The sequence below is a fragment of the Asterias rubens genome, chromosome 5 (assembly GCF_902459465.1).
Source record: "Asterias rubens chromosome 5, eAstRub1.3, whole genome shotgun sequence".
Classification (NCBI taxonomy): domain Eukaryota; kingdom Metazoa; phylum Echinodermata; class Asteroidea; order Forcipulatida; family Asteriidae; genus Asterias; species Asterias rubens.
This window is the reverse complement of record NC_047066.1, coordinates 12942742-12970104: the sequence shown is the minus strand read 5'-3', so window position 1 is coordinate 12970104 and position 27363 is coordinate 12942742. Positions and strand designations below refer to the sequence as shown.

The following is a 27363-nucleotide window of genomic DNA, read 5'->3' as shown; positions in this document are numbered from 1 at the left end:
ATATTGTACATACGTACACATGTACAACCATAGAGCTAGGACCAGTGGTCATCCGGTCTTTTAAAGGCACTGGATACCTTTGGTAATAGACTGATCCATTAAGCTCCGCCCCATTGCGTATTGACCAATGACAACCCATTGCACAACCAAAAGTTTGACACTATAAAGTCCGTGCGCAGATGCTTGGCACGCGCCGCATAGTTGTGCAGAATGGCATTGGAGAGGATCACGTGTTCTTGCTCACATGTGCGCCGTGGGCAAAGCCTAATGGATTGGTGTATCGTCAAAGACCAGTATTCTTGGTTACCGAAGTTGCAAGAAAATTATGAAAGAAAAAACACCCTTGTTGAACACCGTGTGCTTTCAGATGAGAAAGGGTTTAGGTCTCAAGTCTTTCTCAGATTCAAATAATTTAGTGAGAAATTATCTTTCTCAAAAACTACGTTAGTTCAGAGGGAGTTGTTTCTCACAATGTTTTACTATCAACAGCTCTGTTACTCACTATCAAGCAAGTCTTTATGCTAAATGTACATGTATATTTAGAGTAATTGCCAATAGTGTCCAGTGCCTTTAACAATTCAGGTGAATTACAGTACAGTGCGCCCTCTAGCAGTATAATGCAAAGGAGAGGCCCTTTTCTCACTGCGTCTTAAGAAAGTTCTGACTGCCTGTGCCATGCTGAGTTGCCAGTATGATTGTTTTTAGTCAACCGCTTTTTGGGGAAATTAATGGCCCTTAATGGGTTAAACTGTGTATAGGGCGCAATGTATTGTAAATCGCCCTCACAATTAGTTTTAAATTCATGAAAACAATAACATTTGGTTAACAAATGGAGTTGTAGTTGTATCAACAAAATTCACATTATTCATTAAAAAGAAAAATACATCAAGTTCTTAATTGAACCATCAGAAAACTTAGTAATTTTGTCAACACTCAAGCTGTTTTTAATGATGTCTTATACGTGTACTTCAATGCATGACACAGATCAAGCTAAAGACATTTATCACGATGTGGTCATCTTGATTTTACTCCATTCCAACTCATTGTAACCAAACCGAGGCTACAAAATTATAGTCTGGTGCCATGAGCAATGCATGTTAGCATTCATTACGGTTATTGGTAACAGGGAACATGACCCAGATGGTGACAGTGGACCTTTATCATCATCCAGCCATTAATAGTTCTTCTCCCATTCAAATCAATGATGAACCAAACCGAGGCTTGAACGAAGGGTAAAATAGTCTGGTGCTTTTTTGGCATGGTATACTGCGATTGGATATTTTCAGTAATTGAAGACTGGGAACTTAACAAAGATGGTGGGAGAATGATGAAGGTCTATAAATCAAGCTGTAGTGTTAGTCTAATAAGACAATTTCTTTCCACTAGCTGACTAGTGAAGCTCTGAACATGCTGAATGTGAGATTTGGCAAACTTCCACAATACATGCTGGGCAATTATGAAGGGCTGGTGACCGAAGCCAGCTACAATTGAAAAAAATGCTGAAGTCAATTTTACACAATGTACGTCTTTCACCGTAGACCATGTAGAGACTGAAGTCAGTTCACTTGTGCCGTGTCATGGACGAGCGAGTGTGTGGATCCAAAGCCTGGTCATGGCTCATGTGTCCTCGAGCAACTAACGTTGGAATAAAATCTTGTGTACTGATGAAGTTGAAAAAGGATGACAAATGATTTATAACTGATGTTACAGCTTTCCAAGATGGCGGTTCTATCCTGACACACTGTTGATCCCATTGAGATAGAATCAGACACTGACTGGATAAGACTCGAGCTCCATGTTGGAAATGAAGCCCAGCACATCAGCACTATGTATATGAATGTCCATTGGAATAAAATCTTGTGTACTGAAGCTGACGAAGGATGACGATGATTTATAAATGATCTGGCTTTCCAAGATGGCTGCTCACATAATCCTGACACACTGGTAACCCATTGAGATAAAATCAGGCACTCACTGGATAAGACTCAAGCTCCCTGATGGAATGAAGCACATCTCCTGGAGCTAGACCTTTGGACTTTCACCAAGAATCTCAGCTAAACACTCACTGTGAAAGAAAGAGAATCAAGGCTCAGGACATTTATAACAATAATAATAATAACAATTGTGGATTCTTATACAGCGCGCATATCCGGGCGCTTTAACACTGAGTATTTTCCTGCAAGGTACATGACTGTTGGACTACGTTTGAATTATGAGACCAACTAATTTTACATGCATGTAGCACCATGTAATGGTTTACAAGGTGCTCTAGCAAGATACTGTGGTGCAATTTACACGTATGATGCTTATCAAACCAGGAACGCCGGGGTAAACCCCTTTTCTGTTAGATAAGTGCACTGGGTTCTTTTATGTCCCATCCAAAGGACAAAGCTTTTTTGTTAAGTGTCTTGCTTAAGGACACAGGTGTCACGACTGGGACTCTGAAGTAACAGAGTTTTTGAGAAATAAGTAATTTTCCACGAATTTGATTTCAAGACCTTATATTTAGAATTTGAGGTCTCAAAATCAAGCACCTGAAAGCACACAACTTCGTGTGACAAGGGTGTTTTTTCTTTCAGTTATCTGGCAACTCTGATGACCAATCGCACTCAAATTTTCACATGTTTTTTATTTTATGCATATGTTGAGATACACCAAGTTAGAAGACTGGTCTTTGACAATTACCAATAGTGTCCAGTGTCTTTAAGACGCTTTCATATTACATGTACCTCATCAGTCTTATTTGACTCTGCATTCGCTCTTTTTGCGTCTTCGTCGTCGTGGACATCTTGATTTTCTTCTCCATGCTGGCGATGTTCGACCGGTAACCGACCACATTGTGAAAGACTCGGATGTGTCTATCCCCGCAGGATACCAGGAACCGGTTGCTAGGGTCAAAGCCAATTTTGGTAATGGGTTCTGAAAGGAGTGAAGTCAGAGTACATGGTTCTTAACATGATACTTGACAAAATGTGAAATCTCCCAGATAATACAACCCTTAAGGTTTACAAACTCTGTGCATCACCAGAAAAAAGTATATAAATGACACTTCTGGCGCAAATTTATCAAATCAGAGATTAAGATACAGTGATGGGGTGCACAATGCTACAATGAGTGTCAAAAACACTTGGGCAGGCCCCTTCTCTTTCTCTTACAAAAAAAAATGTACTGGTTTCTTTTACGCGCATTGCACAACAGACAGCCCCCAACGACTTTACAACCAGTCCGAAGCAATAGGCATAATGGTTAAAGTGACTTGATTAAGGACACAAGTGTCAAAAACAAAGCCTGAACCCACACTCTGCCGATCAGAAACACCAGAGCTTAATGTGTGAAATGAACACTAGGGCATACATGTAAATTGAATCTTGAAAAAGTACAAATAAAATATTGCACATTGTAAACACTCCAACACAACACACTTGATGCAACGATTGACAGAAACACTCTGGCAAAACCCTTCTTTTAAAAATAAATGTACTAAAGCCCTTTCAAGAGTATTGCACAACAGACAGCCCCAACGACTTTACAACCCGTCCGAAGGATGAGGCAATAATAGTTAAGTGACTTGATTAAGGGGATAATGGTAAATTTACTCTTGAAAAAAACCAAAAACCAAAACGAAAATGTATAGTACTCTCAAATGTACATTACATGTAAGTTTCTCCTACAAAAGGCACTTTACGCAGCAATCCCCCCCCCATCAAAATGATTTGTAAATGTACAGAGATGGATTTAACAAAGAGTTAAGACTAGTCTTATCTCGAGTTGGGATGAGTTTACTCATCCCTTATTTAGGACTAGCTTTAAGTTTTTAATAATCTCCTAGGACTAGTCCTAAAGGCCAAGTCACACTGCAGCGATAACGAAAACGATAACGATCACGATGCAAAGAGAACGAATTGTATTGGTTGAATTGCTCCACGCAGAATACGCACACGCTCATTCAATCAATAGAATGCGTTCTCTTTGCGTTGTTATCATTATCATTCTCGTTATCGCTGCAGTGGGACCGGGCCTTTAGTTGGGACCAGTCCTAACTCTTTGTGAAATCAACCCCTTGTGAACCAATCTTCTTACGTGTGTGTACATCCTCAAAGCTCTCTTCCTCCTCCCCAGTGGTGGCGTTGTAGACCATTATTCTTACCCCTGACGCAATGGCAACAGTGTGAGCATCAGGGGACAGGGCCAATAAACTGGGACCAGTGTGGTTGTAAGTACCGGTGTATAGAAGGTATGGGTCCTGGTTCTTGTTGTACTCGACTAAAACAAGAAACAGGAAAACAGAGTTAGCTGATTTGACTGTTCATTATAACAGAAGGGCCCGATTCATGCGTCACATGAATGTGACACAGTATTACGTCGTATGGATTGTATTGGTGGTGTGGACGGACATTGCTGGCAAACTACGACTGATGACTGAGCAAAGAATGCTGCCATATTGTGCACGCAAACCAAAAATAGAAGCTCCAGCGCAGCGTTGGTCTCTGTTGCTCTACTAGCATTAGCGACACGCAATTTCTAAATTGTTCGTGCATTTTGAGGTTTTTAAAATTTTGCACAGGTATCACCATGCGTAAAACCACCGCACATTGCGCAGACACAAAACGAGGTCACTGCTACACATTGAGTCTGTTCCCCCATTCCATTAATACGTAAGCACAGCAGACGCGTTAATTGGATCGAACTAGACTTGGTGAAAGAAGCACGCTCCTACCCAGTAAAAACAACAAACCGTACGGGTCCAATGTGAGAACGATCACAACTTATGCGTCTTCTTAGCGTCATTTAATAAAAAATCCCGTCCGACCCAGCGCTCTGTTTCCACCTCGTTCTCATATAATGGCAATAAAATTTAATGTAGAACGTTCATCATAAAACCAATTAAATACATTTCGGCATGCAAAACTCAACATGAATAATTAATTAGTACAATCTACCCCCGATTTTCTCAACGGATTCACATGATTCACGTTGGTTTACTTTTTTAGTAGAAAAAGCCGGAATTCCGCCAAAAGCCGGAGAAATTACATCCCTGATTGTAAGAACACAAATTTCATGAGCAAGATTTGAACCCAGACCCAATGACTTGGTCTCTAAGATCTTGCTCCCGATATTATTGGACCGCTTGTCCATAACACACCTCCTGCTGGTTCTCAGGGACCCAATCCATGCTTTTAAAGGCAGTGGACACTATTGGTAATTACTCAAAATAATCATTAGCATAAAACCTCTCTTGGTGACAAGTAATGGGGAGAGGTTGGTGGTATAAAACATTGTGAGAAACAGCTCCCTCTGACGTGCCATAGTTTTGGAGAAAGAAGTAATTTTCCACGAATTTGATTTCGAGACCTCAAGTTTAGAACTTGAGGTCTAGAAATCAACCATATAAACGCACACAACTTCGTGTGACAACGGTGTTTTCTTCTTTCATTATTTTCTCGCAACTTCGATGACCGATTGAGCTGAAATTTTCCCAGGTTTGTTATTTTATGCTGATGTTGAGATACACCAACTGTGAAGGCTAGTCTTTGGCAATTACCAATAGTGTCCACTGTCTTTAAGGGGAAACAAAATTTGCTAAAAAAGGTCAAACGAAAAACAATTGTCAAAAGAAACAAAACCATAAAAGCGTAAAAGGGGTGAAAAATCGGTCCAAACTGTGCATGTGGAAAGTTCTGCAGTTTACAATAAGTCACTCACCATTTGTGTCCCAAAGTTTCCATGTTGTATCCTTTGAAACAGTTGCCATTCTGAGGGGGAAAAAATAAGCAAAGTTGGTACAAATTCAAAGCATCACTTGTGTAATGTCGTGGCCGAGTGGTGCAGTGCACCAGACTTGAGCTCTGGTGTTTCTTACCAGAGTGGGGGTCTTATACCTGTCTCGACACCCGTGCCCTTAAGCATTAAAGGGTGGCTGCAGTGTTTTTAAAAATAATTTAAGTGATTAAACATGACTTTTTAAACCTAATATATTTTTTATTATTTTTTATTAAATGCGCAAGTATTTTAAAAATGGTTTTCAAGAGATAAGGGGAACCCACCCCGCCCCTCAAAGGGAGCATAAACGTGACGTCATGTCGGGAACCCGAGCCGTCGGGCCCCCTGGCTGTGTGCATATAGAGACGTGTGCATTGTGTGGCCTGGTACCTAGGCGCGTGTAGTTAGGGACCAGACTCTTTTTGCCGACGATATATGTTTGAATTCCCGACGTGACGTCGATGGTAGGGGGGCGGTAACAATCCACAAAAGGGGGGGCATGACTTATTCGCTTATTACGCAAGTGAGATATGTCGGGTAAAAAACAAAACACAGTTTATTGATGTTCAATACATATATCAGAAATAAATGACAGCAAAATTATCACATTTGTTATCCATGTGATCATGAATAAAATATTTGAAATAGAATCAAAACAATGTAGAATAACATGCCTGTTAAAGGCATGGACACTATTGGTAAATACTCAAAATATTTGTTAGCATAAAAACTTACTTGGTAATGAGCATTTGAGCTAGAGCTGTTGAGTTTAGAACATTGTGAGAAATGGCTCCCTCTAAAGTAACATAGTTTTTGAGACAGAAGTAATTTCTGACTAAAATTTTTGAAATGAATCCAAGAAATACGCTAAGGTCTCGAAATCAAGGCATCTGAAAGCACACAACTTGTGCGAAGAGAGTGTTTTTTCCATTATTCTCTCGCAAATTTGACTACCAATTGAGTTCACATTTTCACAGGTTTGCTATTTTATGCATTTTGAGTAGGCCTGGGCGAATAATTTGAATATCCAGTTAATGGCGAATAGGTTTTCCTATCCGTAACCGCGAATGCCTTTTTTTTTTTAACCGGATATCCGCAACTGGCGCGAATACCTATTTATAAACCGGATAGTCCTGTAATTACAACCAAGTAACCGGATATTCTTTTAATATCCGAATATCCGCGGACGTCGGGCGACAACTGATAGGAATGTTTTGCCTGAATCCTTAAGAAACTTCTATTGAGACAGCATAAAACAGCATAAATTAAGTATTTAACTATGCTAATTTTCACAGGTTTGGTATTTTATATATAAGTTGTGATACCACAGTGTGGGCCCTTGGACATTACTGTTTACCAAAAGTGTCCACTGGCTTTAAGAAATGACATTTTTTATCTTTACTGATCCTGTAAAATATCTTTAAAAACGAATCAAAGATTTATAGATCGCACCTGGTTGAGTCTGTGTTGAATGACAAGTAGTAGACGCTAGCTCTATGTCCCTTCAGATCCATCACACGTTTGACTTCATTAAAGTCGCCTTCTTTGTTGAAGAGAACCTCCCATACTTTAACATCAGGGGTGAAACCTTCAGATTCGAAACAGAAACACTCAAGTTGAGCAGGCCTCAAATTTCGGGTGACAAATAGTCCCTTCCCATGAAATATGTAAATTGCACATAGCGCGTGTGCACTAACGTTTTGGTTGGCAAAATGAGGGAACATCGCGCTGTTTTGTACACGGTTAATAGGTGCGTGACGCAGACGCGATTGCGCGTCTGCTTAGTGCACAACTCTATGGCGTTTGCCAACCAACAGGGTCTGTACGCATGCGTGAATGTAATTAGCATATTTCATGGGAAGGGTCCATTCACAAGACCACAGGGCTTGTGGCTCAACATTTTGAGAAATGAGACAGGTGGAACTGGAATGTTTTAAAGACACTGGACACTATTGGTAATTGTCAAAGACCAGTCTCCTCACTTGGTGTATCTCTCATACGTATGCATAAAATAACTAACCTGTGAAAATATGAGCTCAATTGGTCGTCGACGTTGCGAGATAGTAATGAAAAAAAAAAAAAAAAAACCTTGTCACACAAAGTTGTGTGCTTTTAGATGGTTGATTTCGAGCCCTAAATTCTAAATCTGAGGTCTCAAAATCAAAATTCATGGAAAATCAATTCTTTCTGGAAAACTATGTCATTTCAGAGGGAGCTGTTTCTCACAATGTTTTATACTATCAACCTCTCCCCATTACTCGTCACCAAGTAAGGTTTAATGCTAATAATTATTTTGAGTAATTACCAATAGTGTCCACTGCCTTTAAATAAGTACATACCACATGAAGCAACGAAGCGCCCGCATGGTGATACAGCTGCATAATTGTTATTCATGTGATGCGTATCGATGGACTGAAGAATCTCACCTAAATGTAGACAACATAAACATATTATAACAAAATTGGGTTCTTGTATAGCTTATACAATTACTACTGTAGTTCAAATCAAGGCGATCATTACAACTTGATTATCCCTGGGGCATCAGGCATACTTAAAAAATTCCACAAACTCTTTGGGGAGCATACAACCCCAATCTGCTTATACTGGTACAAAGGGATTTACTCTACGTTATACCATCTCATCACGCCTAGGCCCCCATTTATAATAATTTGTAATAATAATTTGGGGGGCTAATCGTCCTTACTCGCAGCTGAAAGCTGAATTGTGAAGGACGCGGCTACGTGTTCGAGAAGCTGGCATGCAAGGGGGCCTTTGGCTGCCAGCCACATCAACCCATTATGACCACGGAGCACAGCCTAGGGTCGCAAGTGTTTAAATTTTAAACATTGGTTTGGTGTAGAGGAGCAGTTTATGGTCAAGTGTCTTGCTCAACAGGGGTGTCCAGGGCACAATTCCATTCTCTTCTTACGTCATGTACGTGCAAGCTGTGTCAGCAAAGAATGCCTAGCCCTAGTAACATGCAATATGCACGCGCATGTAGTAGTGCTTCAGGTTTTAGTTTTAATCTGGTTTAACTGTGTTTTGTATTTTAGTTTTGGTTTTTGAGTCTCAGTTAAATATCTTGGTTTAGGTTTGACAGGTTTAATTTAAGGTTTTTAAGGAAGAAAGTTTAGATCCTGAGTTTGGTCTAGAGGTTTTTATTGTTTAATACTGCTTTTGTTGATTGATTTATAGTCAATAAAGCTATTTTTTATTATTTTGTTGAGATACCTACACTTTGAGTCACTGTTCCTATTTTTTTGCATCTCCTCGCGTCTTAGCCCTATCCGATCTTGGTTTTTCTCATTTGTTCAAGGGAGTGCCCCCATAGTTAGCATTTTTATTTAGCTTTATTCATTCATTTTCTAAGTGTACCCTTTTTCAGGGTTACACGCACAAGCCATAATTCCCTGCTAAGCGATGATCCTTTGCTTACGGTAAGCAGAGCCATGAAATTGGGCCCAGGTGTCTTCCCTTAAAACAAAAGTCTGAACGATCGAATAAAGTATTCTGGACCCCCACAATGTTCCATTGAACCACCCAAAGTGTCAACGCGCGTTCTCACTCGTGTAGGATTGTTCCTCGCAGTTCATCAATGTTGCAATCCAGTTGAACATTCTGGCAGTCCAATGAAATACAGGTGTATGTGATTATGTCAAATTTTTTAAAATGCTCCCGTCGGAAGATGACCTAAAGGTCAAAGGTCCTCACCCTATGACCTACCTTTGACATCACATATCTGGATTGTAGTGTCCTTGTATGCCATCATGACAAAGCTACCATGGGCATGAGATCCCAGACCAATGTTGATAATATCTGTAGAAAGTATCTATTACAACATGGGAAAAATAAAGTACAGAGAGTGAAAAACTGAGTTATATTTTATTCCCTAAAATATTGCTTGGTAAATCTTATCTAGTTTATGATTTAAGCAGTTTATAAATGGTTGTCCATACAGCTGAGATGCAGGGATGAGATCTGAGGAATGTAGAATACCCCAAAATGGGTTGCTAGCCTTTTCCGAGGGCAACAAAATCGGAAACAGACTTAAGTAGGAAGAATATCATCCTTGCAAAAAACAAATTTCAGATAAAAGTCTTATATTTTTGAATTCGTGGTGGTGCGACGGTAAACAAAATCGAAAAAACTAAGGGAAGGCCAGGGAAGGCCAGAGAAACCCACAGAAGCTTAGACATGTGTTAGGGGTGAGAGTCATTGATTAGGAGTACACTTATAATGTTCTAAAATCAGTTTCCCTTGTGGTTTATATTGATATCTGAAACAAAAAGTTGCATCCCCTTAAGGTGATCCCCTCACTGCCGCTTCCCAGGTTGTATCGTAATTTGGGTGTGATCCCTGGCTACACGGCAGTTAACGGTTGTATGGCTTCTGACCGACACCCCAAACAAAGATATTGACAAAATAGGGACACCGCCAACATAGGGCTAGATAGCTCAGTTGGTAGAGTGCCGGCACGTTAATCCGGAGGTCGTTGGTTTGAATCCCACTCTAGTCAATTCTTTGTTCAACCCCAAAATCATTTCAAAATTTACCCAGTCAGTTTCCCTTGTGGTTTATATTAATATTCTAAAATGATAGCATTTGCAACTTTTTGGTAAATCCCGCTGAAAATTCCTAGGAGCTTCTGGGAACAGCATCCTCAGCACTCGATAAATCAAATGTAATTTTTTTTTTCTATCTCAAGAGTTTTTTGTTTAAAGCCAAAAAAGCCTGGTTCATACTTCCTACGAAGCGAGTTTAAGGTGAATTTGACGTTACAAGTCTCCTTTTGTAGCGATATGTGCAAGTGAGTTGAGCAGAGTTGAACTGCTGCGAATTATTTGTTGCGAATTTGTGACGTCTACATTCGCTATGCATTCGCACCAAGTATGAGTGGGGCTTTAGACATATTGAAACAAAATTCAGAAATACTTGTATTTTGGATACAGTTCCTGAAGGCACGTGACCATCAAAGAATTTGAAAATAGAATTAGCTGTTGCAAACTGCTCCAACCAAACGAACCAGTATGGAATATTTAATGGCCTGAAGTTTTGACGGTTCTCAGAGTCTTTTTAAAAGGGTAAAATAGAAATACTGTTCTACGGTCGAAACATCAGGTCTTCTTTTACAAAAGAATGTGACAAACCTTGGGGAAGTCCAGAGAAGCGGAGATTGTGCTGGAGGAACCATCTTCTTTCTTGGCCATCTTGAAGACTCTTATGCAGTTACCAATTGACAGACTGGTGATGAAGGCCCTTTACAATGAAAGACAAATCAGCAACAAATCAATAAAAATGTTGAAAAGATACTGGTGACATTTACTGTTCCAAGTAAATTTACATGTACCATGAATTTATATCTGACATGAGGCAAATTGTGCATGTCATGCATGAATACACCACAGTAATTTAAACATGTAAATTGTGAACACTTTCATGAATTTTGTCCCCAAAAAAATCATGTGATGTGCTACAAAATGTATATGGGCAACTTTTGAGATTTCTTTGGCTGTAATAACCTTACTGAAAAGGTTTAAAAACTGTTACCCTAATAGAAGTTCTGGTAGACCCAGATCTACTTCAGCAACAAAGATAACATCCAGAAAAAGGTGTCATGTATCAAATACAAGACACACCAAATTGGTTATTCATGTTACATTTGCATGTAAGGAATCTCAAAGTACATCGCAAACATGAGTAACCATTTGAACACATTGTCTTCGATAAGTATGACGGGGTTCATGATTTTTGTACACCCTTAAATGAGCCATCTTTAAAAAGAAAAGAGGCCTTTGACAGTTTGAGATAAAGTTTTAAACTTGTGAAAGTTTTACTTACTTGCAATCTGGACTAAATTTGATCTTGGTCACGTGATCATACTCAACATTTCCTCTTAAACACCTGTAGAACAAAAAGCAAAATGTGGAGTGATAGTTTTGTTGTTCAAAATACAATGTATGTGTCAAGAAACACCATAGAGCTATATACACGTGTATTGACTAGAGCGCTAACATCCCGTTATAAACGCACTAAGGTTTTGAAGCCGTGTGGGCGCATCCATGTTTATGTCCAAACCAATACAAAAGCTTAAATTTGTACGGCAATTGTACGGCTATTTGCATGATAGTGGTTATGGTTTTCGTAGTACTCGTTACCAATTAAGGTTTTATGCTAACAATTATTTTGAGTACTTACCAATAGTGTCCACTGCCTTTAAAGGAAGACAAACCTGCACAACTCTACTTGGTAATAGCTGATCATCTCCATGAGCTGATCTATAGGCCATACGGGCGTAACTGTATCTTCTCAACACGTTCCAACCCCAGTGGGTCACAGAAAACAATGCAATGATGCAGTGTCAATGTATCCGAGCTAATAAAACAGCGAAAACAGTCGCTGGGAATGCCAGGCTGTAATAGCTGATCATCTCCATGGGCTGATCTATAGGCCATACGGACTAAACTGTATCTTCTCAATACGTTCCAACCCCAGTGGGTCACAGAAAACACTGCAATGATGCAGTGTCAATGTATCCATGCTAATAAAACAGCGAAAACAGTGCGCTGGGAATGCCAGGCTGTAATACCTGATCATCTCCATGAGCTGATCTATAGGCCATACAGGCTAAACTGTATCTTCTCAACACGTTCCAACCCCAGTGGGTCGCAGAGAACACTGCAATGATGCAGTGTCAATGTATCCGTGCTAATAAAACAGCTAATAAAACAGCGAAAACAGTGCGCTGGGAATGCCAGGCTGTAATAGCTGATCATCTCCATGAGCTGATCTTTAGGTCATACGGGCGTAACTGTATCTTCTCAACACGTTCCAACCCCAGTGGGTCACATTTTGAAGAAGCTCATGCTAGGTACCGATCCATTACGAACACCACGATTGGCCATTTGTAGCTGATCGTGAAACTTCTCTGAAATGTCAGGTTTAGATACGCCAGTTGATACGTTTTTGTACGATTTGGTGAACTTGAGGATGAGATATGGTCACGCTTGGTCAATTTCAGGTGATGCTTGAAGCTTAGCAAGGTGTGCCATTAAGTCGAAAGTTTAGAAGAAAGCTAGGGGAAGGAGGATAAAAGAGCTACCTTTTCACAGGTGGAGGTGCAAATAGAACATGGAGACACTGAGCAGAGTAAAATCTCAAGAAGACTCCATGCTGTGACAACAGAAACAACTCCTGCGACATCAGAAGCCTGTTGATAGAAGGCTTCATGGTGGCGTTCATGTTTATTGTCGGACTCAACACAAATAACGGGAGAGTAGATACCTGTATCAAAACTGACGTCTTTTGGCACTTCCATCTGCCTGCATTTTCTTTGTATTACCTTGATTTGAATATTCATGAAATTGCACGAATGCGCACAATGGTCAATGTTACCAACCATTATTCAAAGGGCATTGCAATAAAAGCAGCAACAATAGGGCTCAGCAGAAAACGTCATTCAGCCCAATTTGAGGCAAATTTGAGGTGCCTTTCTTGTTTGACAGGCTTCAACTGAATTGGGCCCTTCTTCAAACCAAGAAACTCTCGCAACACCCGGTGCCTCTCTTGTTTGACAGGCTTCAACTGTAGTGAAAGCCTCTTTAAGCTAGGAACTCGCGCAACATCTGGTGCCTTTCTTGTTTAATCAGGATTCAACTGTAGTGAGAGCTTCTTTAAGCCAATACTCTCTCTTAACACAGAAACTTCTCTTTTTTAGGAGGCTTCAACTGTATTGGGAGCTTCTTTAAGCTGGGGAACTCTTGCAACATAAGGTACCTCTCGTTTATCAGACTTCAAACATGGGGGGAGCTTACATGTATCTTACACTGGGAGCTCTTGCAATATCAGGAACTTCTCTTATTAAGGAGGCTTCAACTTCATTGAAAGCTTCTCCAACCTTGGGAGTTCTTTTATATCAGGTGCCTCTCTTGTTGTCCATGCTTCAACTAAGGTGGGATCTTCTCTAATCGAGGGAGCTCTTGCAAAATCAAGCGTCTGTCTTGTTGAGGCAGCTTCAACTGTATTGAGAACCTCTCTCACATCAGCTGACTTTATAGTTATTCTTATGTAATCTCATATTTGGTTGAATAAAAAAAAAAGGATTTTTGTACAGATCTATACAAATACTTTTGCAAAAAGATTTTATTCAAAAGTTTGTTTTTCAAAACAGTACGCTATCATAGAAATCAGCTGAACAGGCATCTGGATCTGGCATATAACCTCCATCCGGTAGAATGTGATGTGTCACATGAAAGAGATGTTGCAGTACCTCCTCTGACTGGTTCCTCTGTTGTCCTAGATGAATCACATGTGAGGACTCCTGTGTCGGGTATTTGTCATGCAGAAGGTTGGTATCCCCGAGGCAATTCTCTATTGGTATTATGGTCCCATCTGAGGTTCTATAATTTGTCTCTTGAAATGGCTTGACTTGAACCCACTCTCCGACCTGTTGAAACATTTCCTGTGCTTGGTTTTCCTGGGGTAGTTCTCGCGTCTCACTTGAGGTCTCCTGTATTGGGTATTTCTCCTGTAAAGGATGTGTCTCCTGTCGATTATCCTCTTGTGATGAGTACAGCCCGATCGAGGTTCTTTGACCGCTTGCTTGTTCTGAAAAGTCTTCTTGGACTGAATCTCTGTCTTGCAATGTAAAGTCAAATGAGCCTTTAAAGAGAAGTCGTACAACTTCCTCTGCCTGGCTCTTTGCTTGCTCTAGATGCATCAAGGGTGAGGTTTCCTGTACCGGATATTTCTCAAGCAGCGAGTGGGTCTCCTGCTGCCGCCTCTCTGGTGGTTTGTGAATCTCATTCGAGTCCATCTGCAGTCGGCCTGTCTTATACAGCTTGTGAGTCTTTATTCGGCAAGTGTCTTTCTCTCGATGTACAGCTCTGCATGAGGGCTTCTGTCGTGAGTACCTCAGGTTGGACATCTCCTGTCCAACATGTGTCTGTGGTAGGGATGCTTCATGTACAGTCTCAAGTGCTGGACGATCGTGTGATGTCTCAAGCACATGTACTGCAGATTGGCCTTGTTGCTGTCCAACATCTTTGGCCGCTTGTAAGCGACCACTTCAAAATCAAAAGGACAGTTAAAAACATTTTAACATTTAATAGAAACTACATTTGCTTGTAGTGTAATCAGGCCTGATAATCATAAATGCAGGCAGGTAATTGCCTTACTTTCCGTGGGTGCCCCTTGAAAAATTCCTATAAGAGATGCCCAAGGAAGAAAAGCCTTGCCCTTCTGAAAAAGAAGGATCAGACCTGTATACACTACATGTAATACTTACCTGCCGGTTTAATCTCTTAAAATATTTTAAACCAGGGGCCGATTTCACAAAGCAATAAAATTGATTGCAGGACAAAGTGTCAGTATACCATAGTAATTTGTATTGTAACTTTACACTTCACTTAGACACTGTGATTAAGCTCTTTGTGAAATCCGGCCCAGTTAAAAAGCGTGCACCCAAAGTCAGTCAAGGAGGGTACATGTTAATATGCACGTCTTTGAACTTGTTTGCAGTGGCTGAAAGATCATTACCTAAGCTACTGTACTAACTGTATCTGTATCTGTACATGAACTTACCTGTCCCGACAAAAAGAGAAGCATCTTTATCAAAAAGTAAGGGGGAGGGTGAGTGCTTGTGCATTGACAGTACATGTTAATGACACAACTGTACATTAAGAACAAAAGGGCGTGTGATCTTGACCAAGATACATGTAGTTTACTACAAATGCTTCTCTTCACCCAGGGGTATAAATGGGTACCTGCAAGGTAAGCTTGGGCGATATCACGATATTATCGAATATCTCGATATTAATTTGGAAACGATTTCGATATCGGATGGATATCGCGATATATCGCAATATATCGCGATCGCGATATATCGGGATATCGATTAAATATCGCGATGTTGCAAGCTAAGACATCTTGCACCCCATGGGTTTGGAGTAAAACCAGAAGAATAGGTCAGTAGAACACCTCTTTTATGCTATGACTGTCTCTTCTACAACTTTTACTTGGAGTTTGAAGACAAATTTAATTAATCGCGATTATATCGAATATCGCGATATATTGTCGGCGATATATCGTGAATAAAATAAATCGATATCGCCCAAGCTTACTGCAAGGGCACATGTTGATTTGTGAATGAAAAGGCCTTCGGAGCGCAACGGCAGCTTAAGGGCCGTATACTCCCCAGCAGGGAGCTGTCATTAGAAATAATAAAGGGATGTTATTGGCCCAATGACCAGGGCACTGATGTGTAAAGTGCATTGATACAGTTTATTGTGAAATGTGCTATAATTAGGGAATCAATGTGTGGTGAAGAGGTTTTCAACTAGTGGTTAAAACCCAACGAGGCCTGGTTCTTGATAATTTTACCTAGACGAATTCGAGGTAAATTATCAAGAACCAGGCCTCGGCGCGTTTATACCACGAGTTAAAAACTGATTCAACAAACTTTGATTCCCATTCATAAATACCTTTTCGGTAAAAAAACATCAACACTTTTTGGTTATAAAAAATTATAATTGTTAAATGATTTCTTTCAGCACAACACCCCTCCAGCTGTGAAACTAGAAGGCCCTCTTGTAAACAACTCCTTATAAGGGAACGCTGTGCGCGTCGCGCGTATCGCGTGATGTGGCACAACTGTCCCAGCCATTGCTCTCGACCGATAGGAATGAAGAAACAGTCTTATAAGCACAGGTGCAAGCTCGCGTGTCACACCCATGTTTCAACACTTTTTACTGGTCATAAACAAAGGTTTATACACATCAACGTGACGCGCTCTCCACCAATAGGAATAACAAAACTGTCTGAGGTATTTATGAATAAGAATTTGTTATTATTATTATTACCTAAAGCTTCATTCGACAACGATTTAAAAAGTTAAAAAGTTTTGAAATCACTATGAATAGCCTAATGTGGGTTCAAATAGAGCTATACACCACAAACATTGTGCAGCGAGTTGTTCAAAACATACTTGTGTACTTTATCCTTAAACTCCTTGACGCTCCACACTCGAACTGTACGATCTGAAAAGAAAAAAGCAAACAAAAACACCAAATTATTGATATTGGAAAAGGGGAAATGTTTACATATTGACACCGTGGTTGATAGAATATCAATTTCAATTTAAGTTCAATTCAAAACAACATTTCTGATGCTGTCAAGCTATATTAAATTAGTCGTTTGTCTTTTATATAAGTATGGAGAAACAAGCCAAAATGGGCAAATGGGTAATATTTATAATTAATGGCATACATGTACATGTACCTGCAAACAAAGCAAAGTCAGAAACAGGGACATCGGGCCAGATATCTGTGTCTAGGCACCAATACATGTATCTCAGTCTATGAATACTGATGCACAAATGGGCATGTAACAAAATATTTCAAGGATTTTGGCATCTATGTAAGATCCAGAAAATTAAGATCACTGCCATATAATGCAAGATATTAAGAAGGAAAGTTTCTTTACCGAATTCTCTTATTTTTCGGGTGAATTTAGTATTTTTACAAGATTTTCAGAATTAGGGAGTTTCTCTATTTCTTATTCTCCAAGATTAGGGATGTTCCATAGAAAATAGGTACAGTTGGAAGGTTTGTAATATTGGCCCAGGTGAAGAAAGGTGAAGACGCGAGGAGGGTGGGTGTAGGCCTCAAAATTGCCCCCCCCCCTGCATTTAAGGGGAGTGTTTCAAATGTCACGTAATAACCACATCATCATGTCAGTTGTAAGGCTGCTGTCCAGTCTGTTCTGAGTTGGCCTGCTTTCTCTCTATGGCTCTCCTCCACATGGCCCTGTTTGTCGCGTTGTCCCTTGCATTGACTCCAAGGAAGGGACTATTAATCACATCAACAATCTTCTCCAATCACATCAACAATCTTCTCCCTCTTCAGTGGGTGCGTTCGATTATCTTCCCTGTATCGACCCCACGGTGCTCATTCGGGTGAGCCCCCGACAAAGAGCTAATCAAACGATCACACTCGCCCCCTTGAGGTAACGTCATGCACCGACCCGGGGAAGCTAATTGAACACACCAAGTGTGTATTACAACTGGACCTGTCATTTCTTGGTTTCAATGGTAATACAAAAAGAAAACACCTTTGATTACACGTAGACTTACCTTCTGCACATGAGGCAAGGTATTTTCCATTCATACTGAAGTCCAAGTCCAGCACGTTGCTACTGTGTTCCTTCAGGGTGGAGGCAAGAAGGGGGTGGCTAAAGGTGCTCTGGCCCCCACGCTTGACCTGCTGCTTCTGCTGTCGTTTCCCCGGCTGGTTGCCCTTCGCCTTCTTGGATTTGTTGTTTGTCTTTTCTGCTGGCAAAGAAGTAGAAGGGGGATCATTCATTTGCTGGTACTTGTGCTTTTTTTCTTCTTTCTCTACTGTTTTGAACGGCAGTACATGTAACTATTGTTCTTTCTTGTCAGACCCAAGTTAAAAACAACCAGGGCGAGTGGGTCAAGTGGTCATGAGTACATGTACCTCAATAAGTGGACAATGTTTTCCAAATGCAGAAATGATTTATTTACGGGTGAAAAGTTTATTCCACAATCTACACTGGCCTAAATATTAAAAAATGTATATTTTGGAATCTCGTGCTACACCAATCTAAAGTACAGGGGAGGTACACACACATGTACATGTATGCGTAAGCGATGCAAGGAAAAGTAGAAGATGGTCATTACGAAACCAACCGTCGAGTTGAAACCAACGGTTCTTTTCAGAACCACCCCAACTCATTAGAGATAGTCATTACATGGTGTTACCGCAAACCTTTCTATATCGTTTTTCCACCATGCAAAGTTTCAAATCCTACTTATGGTCATTATGGTTAAAGTTTGATGGATATTTCTTGTGCATTCCATGGATATAAAATGTAACGACTTAGGGTAAACTGAGGTAAAAACGCCCATGGGGTAAAAACGCCCACCTGACATGTTTCTACCGTTACTAAAAAATTACAAGATGTATTATTAAATGGGATTTATTTCTATTGAGTAGCCCTTGTATAAAAACTAATAATACAAAAAATTTAATTCATTGTCATATATTAAGGGTATGTAGGTGAAGTTGAAAACAATTTTCAAAAAAAAGTTTAACAAATTGACCATCGTAGCTTTGGCCTGTAGTACTTCACATGATTTTATAAAGGAACAAAACGTTCAATTTTTTCTATTTTTTGGTTGATATATACATGTATTGACAAGGGTTAATTACACAATACAACATCATCAAAATTCTAGAATTTTTTATAAAGAATTGCTCAGTAATGTTTTTGGAGTGGGCGTTTTTACCCCAAGCAAAATCAGAGGCCTCGGGGCAAAAACGCCCGGTAGCATCTTTGATGTAAAAAGCGATTGCAGCCTCAAGGTTAGAACTTTCTTCAGCTGTATTCTTTGGGGTGAGTAACTTTTAGCTACTGGAAGTCCACTATGTTTAGAATAACAATGTATTTTTGACGATTTATTGTTCAGGTTTGATCAATTACAGAGCGTTCAATACTGGATTTGTATTGGTCTATTCCTACCCATGCCAAACATCAAATGAAGTTTTTAAATGACTTTTCTTAGTTGGAACACTCAGATACATGTACCTAGACACTGACCTAATATGAAAATCTTAGCACAAGCAAACTGACATTTCATGTGGGCAAAAGGGGGTTAAAAATCTCAAAAAGTCCCTCATATCAGTAGATTTGTGAAGTTTTGAAGGCTTAAGTGGATCCCCCCTAAAAAATCAGGCTTAAAATCAATTTTGAAAGTGGATTCTGTTAATTATCTATACAAACATTATTCTTTTCTAGATTTTGAGCAATGGGCCTGCCCTTTGAAATTGCCCCAAACTCGCCAATACCATAAGAGATGAAACAGAGGTCATGCTCAAGGGTCAAATCTATTTATTTTGTATACACTTCTTTATTTTTTATTTTTTTAATATTTAAATCATCTAATTTGAATACATGTAGGGTAGACCCATCAGTTTTAGGTAGAACAAATTGTTTGTGTGTGTGAGTGTCATTGTACCAATAGAGGATTCTTTAAAGACAAAATAAGAACACAAACTGAGTCAGACGCGTTCAAAGTCAGCACCAAGGTGAGTTGGTGGTCAATATCGCAGAAGTAACAACAAAACAGGTCTAGCTTCAAAATGAAATTAGTCTCCCTTGATTATTGGAGGTATTTCAGTGACCATGAGCTTTAGGGGGTAATGTCCCTGGACCAGTAGACCCTAAGCTGGAGCTACATGTACAATGTATCGGTGTTATTATTTTAGCTGAGCAATGTTGGTCAGTCATAAGCCTACAAATTTGTTGTGTGCAAATTATGTACGCAAATGTTTGACTTCAAAGCTACATAAGAATAACTGTTACAATCGATAAAGTTTGTAGATAATCATCTTCTGTGTTTGAAAAGTTGTTTGTATTTTATATAGTTTCCCCTGAGTATTAAATACTATGTGAAAATCTCTTGTAAAATCATCTTTTGACATACAAAATGTGGGCGGGCGTTTTTACCCCGTGACCCGGGTAAAAACACCCGCCAAACTTCCTTCCCAAAAGGGTGGACAATTTCCCCTGATCAGCATGATTACAATAAGTTTATATTTGCACACATTAGAGGAGATATGTAGCGGAAAAAAACGGGCGTTTTTACCCCAGTTTACCCTATATGGAAACTGCTTATATACTGAAAACATTGGGCCCGTTTGTAAAAAATCTTAAGTTTTTTTCAGTTTTCCCAACTGGAAAATACATTATTATACACTATCCGAACAAATTAATTTTTAATAAATGAAACTGTTTTAAAAGCAACTTCTAAAACAAGTGTGAAGAAACGTGTAGGCACAATTTGATTTTTACAGGTTGGTTTCGGAATGAAAATTTCTTCCAAGGATCTGCCCTTATTTTCTGCTGGTATACAGTAAGTACTTCTGCCTTTGTTCTTCTTTCTTTACTGTTTTGAACAGCAGTAACTATTGTTCTTTCAGACATATCAGACCATTAGGTTTTAGAAACACGTTGCCTTGGATCGATCTAGTTGGTCTTTGAAAAGCGTTTGTAACCGTTTGTTGTAGAATGCATGATTGAAAAGATATTTTAAAAGTAGAATATAATGATCCACACAAATTTTCCTTGAAATTACGTGGTTTTCCTTTCACTTTGCGAACTAACACGGTCGGCCATTTATGGGAGTAAAAAACTTGACTCCCATAAATGGCCGACTGTGTTAGTCGACGAGGTAAAAGAAAAACTACGCAATTTCGAGGAAAATTTGTGTTGATCATTATATTCTACTTTAAAAATATCTTTCTAATCATAAACGCATTTTATAACAAACAGTTACAAACGCTTTTCAAAGACCAACTTGTCTGTTCCAAGGCCACGTGTTCCTTTAAAGACAGCCAGGGCCAAGTGGTCAAGAGTACCTCAATGAGAGTGGACAATGTTTTCTTTCTGAGTTGTGTCCACTTTGGCTTGGAAATGCCCACCAGTGTGTTTTTGACCTTACAGCGCTAAACAAAACAACTGGAATGTGGTCATGGCGGTACAGTTTGTACATATGTATGTTCCGTCCCAACTTGATAATCGTCTCAACTAGGCCCTATAGTTGGGACAGTCATTGTTACAGTTGGGACAGTCATTACTCTAGTTGGGACCCCCAGTCCCAACTGTAGAAATAACTTGACCTCGCTTGTTCAAGTTATCTTGGCTAACGTCCGTCGATATATCGAAAATACTCAAAAACTCGATATTTTTTTGACATCGAAATCGCCGATGTCACTTTTATAATCATATCGTAATATCGGATTTTCGATATATATCGAAAATTTCGATGTTCCTAAAATGATATCGAAAATACCAAAAGAGTGTCCGATTATTTAAAAGAAATCTGTGTTTGAGTATTAGAAAAGCCGTCGTCGTTATGTAGTTTCATCATTTTGAGTTGCCCTATTAAATAAAATACGTTTTACAACCAAGTATGTCTGCATGTTCTTTGTGTTTTCGCCATCAGCCGTCGGCCCGCCGCAGAAGTTCACGACCAAAAGAAACCGCAGCTGCTGCCCCAGTCTATCGGCTGTTTAAGATGCAACTTCCCATTGTGCATGTGATCAAAATCAATGCGTCTTCATCACAGCATTATTGACTTTGCAAAAATACCCCGCAAAAACTTCCCCGAATCAACAAGACAAAACAAAACAATCTTACGTTATACAGTAAAATAATCTTTCTATCAATCCAAGGTATCGTAATGGCGTCATTTTGGTCAAATAAAGCCTACACGTTGTGTTGTTTTCGGTAAACAAGCTAACATTTCCGAGGAACTATATGCTTCGCAGACCACGCTGTCGGCGGCTATTGCGTGCGTACACCAGCGTGTATGGTTATTGCAATTCGGGGGGAAAACCCGTTTGCCCAAGCATGCGCAGAGACATGCAGTCTTTGGTCAAGGCGGTATCGCGTGATGCACTGCGTTATTCGACAATAGAGGGCGTTCTAGCATTCAATGTTTCTTGCCTTTGTTATAGAATGCAAAGTAAAAAGACTACGAGCCTTTATTGGAGACTATGTGACTGCATGCTGCGTGCGTTGTATATTGTGATCGCTGAGTGGTAGGTCTGTGTTTTGCGGGACTTTCTAGTGATTTTTTTTCGATGATTATCTCAACCATTTTCAACCGTAAAGGTAGTCCGCGCGCCCGTCGGACAACTTGATTGACACTTCTACGTCAATGCATCGGCAACTGACACCTTAATGTCGGCGAGTCACGCAACTCACAAAGGCTCTGTGTCATTTTGAGACGGCCAATCATGGCCAATCACGAATCGAGAATTGTGGTGAGCGTTCACCAATTGGCCAAGCCAGCGGTAGCGGCGATCATACTTTGTTGTAAAACCAGAAATAATCGGGGCGGGACTACGCAATCTGAAATTGTTTGGACTACAAACATGTTCGGGGGATCAGACAAAAACAGGTTGAAATGTAACCCTATTAAACTGTCAGTCTATGGTATATATATGTCTACCTCCATGAGTGTACCAAGTGCTGTTTTTAGGCTTCCATCTTGCGCGCGGGAAATACTCGATATATCGAGTATACTCGATATTAAATTTTCGATATAACGGTTATGGGAAAAAACCGACATCGACGGACGTTAGTCTTGGCCCCTACACGTACATGTACATATGTAGGCATGTTTATTTGTTTGATGCCCACAAGTTCATCTCTATTTGTACAAGTACAATGTAGGCTCAAACGCGTAACACTGTAATTTTCAACATAAAACTATATTAAGAATTTCTTGAGAATAATTAATTTACCCACTCAAACCCTTCTACTGCGCACCGCCACGCTCCAGCCACAAAAGTACCGTCCCTTAAACTACTAAACAATTACCAACTTGAGTTCAAAACTACATGTAGCTCACACCATGAGGCAGTCTACCACGTGCACCAATGCCCACACTGTGTGATCTGTCCATAGAGTTATATACATGTACAAGAACTAGAGGGCGATACTTCTTGCACAAAGGAGACGGGACCGCAAGGAGTCATGCGTGCGCCATTATGTACGCGCGTTGAATATGAAACACACATTGGAGTTTGTGTTTATTGAACGCTACGCGATGCTGTTTTGTTCAACTTACAAAATGGCCGCAAAAACAAACGCTGTGGGATGCCAATTTTGTCAACTTAGAAAATGGCCGCCTGCGCGCATGCCCGGGCGCGTATATAGGCCAGTGCGCCCTTAGTTCTTATGCATCTCTATATTATGAATCTGTCACATCACACACACAGCAGCAGAAAACAACCCTGGTACCCTGCAACGCGCTGGTACCCCACTTTAACACTCAAGTTGGGACCGGTCCCAACTAATGTACGTATAGTTGGGACGATTTACAAGGTGGGGCGGAACATTTAAATACAATAGGAGACTTTCCAACGCTAGGCGGCAGCAGACATACCGGGTAAATTCCCATTGTTTACGTAGTTCTGAACATGCGCATAATTCTGAGAACAATGGATTTACCCGGTAAGTCTGCTGCCCTCTATCGTCCCAGAAAGTCTCCCATTGTTGCACGTTGTGACGGAGTTCATGGCGTTTTGTACACTCGAGGGGGAAAATGGAAGCCGTGACGAAGCCGAGGGTGCCATTTACCCTCGAGGGTGTACAATTGTTTTGCTATAACTTTGTATAATTGTTATTCCTCTTCTCGAAGTTCTGTTGTCATCTTCAAAAATTATCACGACGGACTATTCAATGTTAATAAGCAGACGAACAAGACACAGTTCCCTCAATCCCGCGGTTGTTTCGTACACGGCGCTGGAAATCGACCAACGCTGGGAACGATCAAGGTGATGTACACCAGTGTACATCACTTTTCATGATATCGGCCCGGCCCGCCAAGCCATGTAACATGCGTTTTTGTTGCGCGTCGCATGATTGGGTCTCGACCAATCAAACTTCACAGTTTGTTACCGAGGTATACGCCTCTCTTAAATACTTATGCATGACGTCATAATTCTTATCCAAAATGGCCGCCTGCTAATGAGGCTATGGGCGCACTTCCCCCATCACTTGCAGTGGCTGCGCCCATCGCCTCGTTTTGGGTAAGCATTGTGACGTACCTCATGCATAAATATTAAGAGAGGTGTATAACAATGAATGTTGTACCATCTCCCGCCTTACTTGAGTATTGAGTACTTGAGTATTGTTATTATTTTTATGCCTGAACATGCTGAATGCAGACTGGAACCTCCTCCTACATGTATAGCTCCTCACCAAACAGTACACCCTACTATCTTGATCAGGGCTCAAAATAAACATTGGACCACAGGCCGGACCTGAGGTTTTAGCGTTGGGCTTGTAACCTCAGAATGGGACAAGCCCGGTGTTTACTGTCATTGTTGTGGTAACTACATGTATCTTTCAAATCTCTTTCATGAGCTTGCAGTACACTCATCACCACTCACAGGGCGATTCCATGAACAGGTGGAATTTTCTTAGATAAATGAAATTGCTCCCAGAATTGAATTTTTATCTTTATATCATTCCAAACATGTCCAAGTGTCAGGGGATTTTTTTTTTTTTTGGGGGGGGGATTGTTAACTGTGACAAAAATTACTTTTCCAATAGTACACTTTGCATGCTTTGGTGGGAAAAAAAGTAATGTTTTTTATGGTTTTATCAATTTGGCCTATTTTTATAGCTAGTATCAATTTTCTTTAAAAAAAGTATAAATGAGAGCAAGTATGGGCAGTATTCTTTCAGAAAAAATATGTTAAATTTCAATACAACTCAATGTACACTTGTGTGTGTCAACACTTGGTTTGAGGTACTCTCAGACATGTCAGAGAGCATAACGCGTGTTACTAAAACACACCCTTTTAAATATAATTACTAAACAACCTGGTTTCAAATGCTGCAACTTTCAATTTTCCTCCTACTAATAAGGGCTCATGTAAAAACAGTGAATTCTTAACCACCGCTTCACAATGAGCCTCCGAAAACTGTAACGCGTGTTACCATGTAATGTGTGTTACCAGTGTAACGTGTGTTACCAAGCCCAATACACTGTATACAAGGGTCAGATGGGCACAGCACACAGTTTAAAAACTAAAATATGCCAGCCACGTTCCATGGCCTGGTAGGCAAGCACAATGTGAATGAAGTGGAACTTTTCAACATCCCATAGCAAAGGACATGTCGATTGAATGGGGGGGGGGGGGGGGGGCGGGGTTAAATTAATGATTCTAAGCGTGGGGAGTTGTTTTTTGTGGTTAATGATTGGGATTATTTCTGTGGTGAAGTAATGCAAGTATTAAGTGAAAAAAATTACTTTAGTGTTTAGGGATGCCCCCTGCTTGAAGGAATTAGATGTTGGCAAGTCCTAAAGATGACAAAACATTATTTTTTAGGGGTCATATTATTAGGAAACTGGAGAACCCGTGATAGTAAACAATTGCATGCACTACAAGTTTTGGGATATATGTACACGAGAGCAACTAAAGAATAAATGAATAAAAAGGTCTGTAGCTACTTTTTTGCTCTTCAAATATAATGTGCAACTGATATTGGTTGATAAATTTGAGAAATTGTAACTCGACAATTGAAATAACATCAATAATGTAGCAAGACAAATTGTAACGCGTGTTACCGTACTGCGTGTTACCGTAACGCATGTTACCTTAAACTTTGTGATATGTAGAGCAAAACGTTAAGAAAAATGTTTTGCTCTTTAAATATGATAATGATGTGCAACTGATATTGGTTGATATTTTTTTGAGAATTTGTAACTCAACAATTGAAATAACATATAAACAAACATGTAGATTGGAAAAATTGTAACGAGTGTTACCGTACCGCGTGTTACCGACTATCTTGCAATTTTACTAAAAAAGTTACACTTGGATTATTGTAATTATTCTGGTATAATAAACCTTAGCAATGTACCTGATGACAATGTGCGAGTATACTCCAGAGGAGGTTTCTGCACAGTATAGGAAGATGAATATAAACAAATTTGTAGCCGACTGGTTAGTTTTAGGACAAAGTTGAAATGAAGTTCTGTATTTTTTTGGTCTTTCCTTGTGTTACTGTTTTTCGCAGAGCTCTCTCAGCTAAACCAGTTGATCTTTCACTTTTGTGTGAACATGGGGATCTAGCCTAGATATTCAGGTTTTAAAATACAAAAGATGAACACTAAAATCAAAGTAGTCTTGCAGCCAGAGAATGGAGAAGGATGGAGGATGCTAAAAAGCGTAACGCATGTAACCGCGGAATCGCCCATAAACTAAATGAAAAAGATCTTCACTGGCTTGTTCAACTCATCATTGCGAATCTGGTCATTGTAAATCAAACTCTGGTCGAGTTAATAATTTTAGCTATTGTTACAGTCGCAGTATGTACCTCCATGGAAAAGTTTCCGTATGGCGCCACCACTTTTTCATTCGAAATAAAATAATATAATATGTATCTAATTTACCTGATTGATATATCCCTTTTTGTAAAAATGAGTGAAAAAGTGGTGGCGCCATACGGAAAGTTATCCAAAAATAATAGATGATAAAGTGGTGGCAGGATACGGATATCTCTCCAAAAAAAGTGGGCGTCTGAAAAAGTGTCAATGACCAAAGACGAAGCTCAGTAATTTGTACTATTTAAAAAAAGTATCACTGCGTTTTTTGGGTACGTTACCATTGCTGATGTCTTCTGATTCGGCGTTTCCTTGACTGCTGCCACTTGTCCCAAAACCACACACGAGCATCAACAAACCAATCACCGTAGCTAACGACAAAGTCACTACTATTGCTGAGAAAAATGTTTCTGATTCTTGCCCTTCTGCCATCCCATCTTTGATTCCATTTCCAGACATTTTGTAGGTTCCCGCCGCGGCTTTCCTAGCAAATGTAACGGTCCTGCATGCATGAATGGGAATACGGTTGACCTGAATATTTTTGCAACGTGTGAGGTCAACTAGTCTTACTTCCAAAACGTTTCTACTGCATTGTCAGGTGAAAAATAAAATTGCCTACCAGAGTACGCTGTTGCTAATTTCACTGCTATAATACAGCGTCTTGGAAGCAAGACTAACGA

General features: G+C 39.9%; 1 protein-coding gene across 1 annotated transcript; it reads right to left on the bottom strand.

The window, feature by feature from the left end:
* Positions 1-425: 425 nt before the first annotated feature.
* On the bottom strand, positions 426-27196 carry LOC117289990 (transducin beta-like protein 2). Its single transcript, XM_033771194.1, has 12 exons — positions 26965-27196; positions 17888-18082; positions 16742-16793; positions 11599-11661; positions 10908-11016; positions 9484-9589; positions 8100-8186; positions 7213-7348; positions 5704-5753; positions 4081-4263; positions 2730-2919; positions 426-2065 (listed from the first exon to the last, which is right to left on the bottom strand). The coding sequence occupies exons 1-12, from the start codon at positions 27140-27142 to the stop codon at positions 2023-2025; spliced, it is 1392 nt and encodes a 463-aa protein (XP_033627085.1). The 5' UTR covers positions 27143-27196; the 3' UTR covers positions 426-2022.
* Positions 27197-27363: the final 167 nt, after the last annotated feature.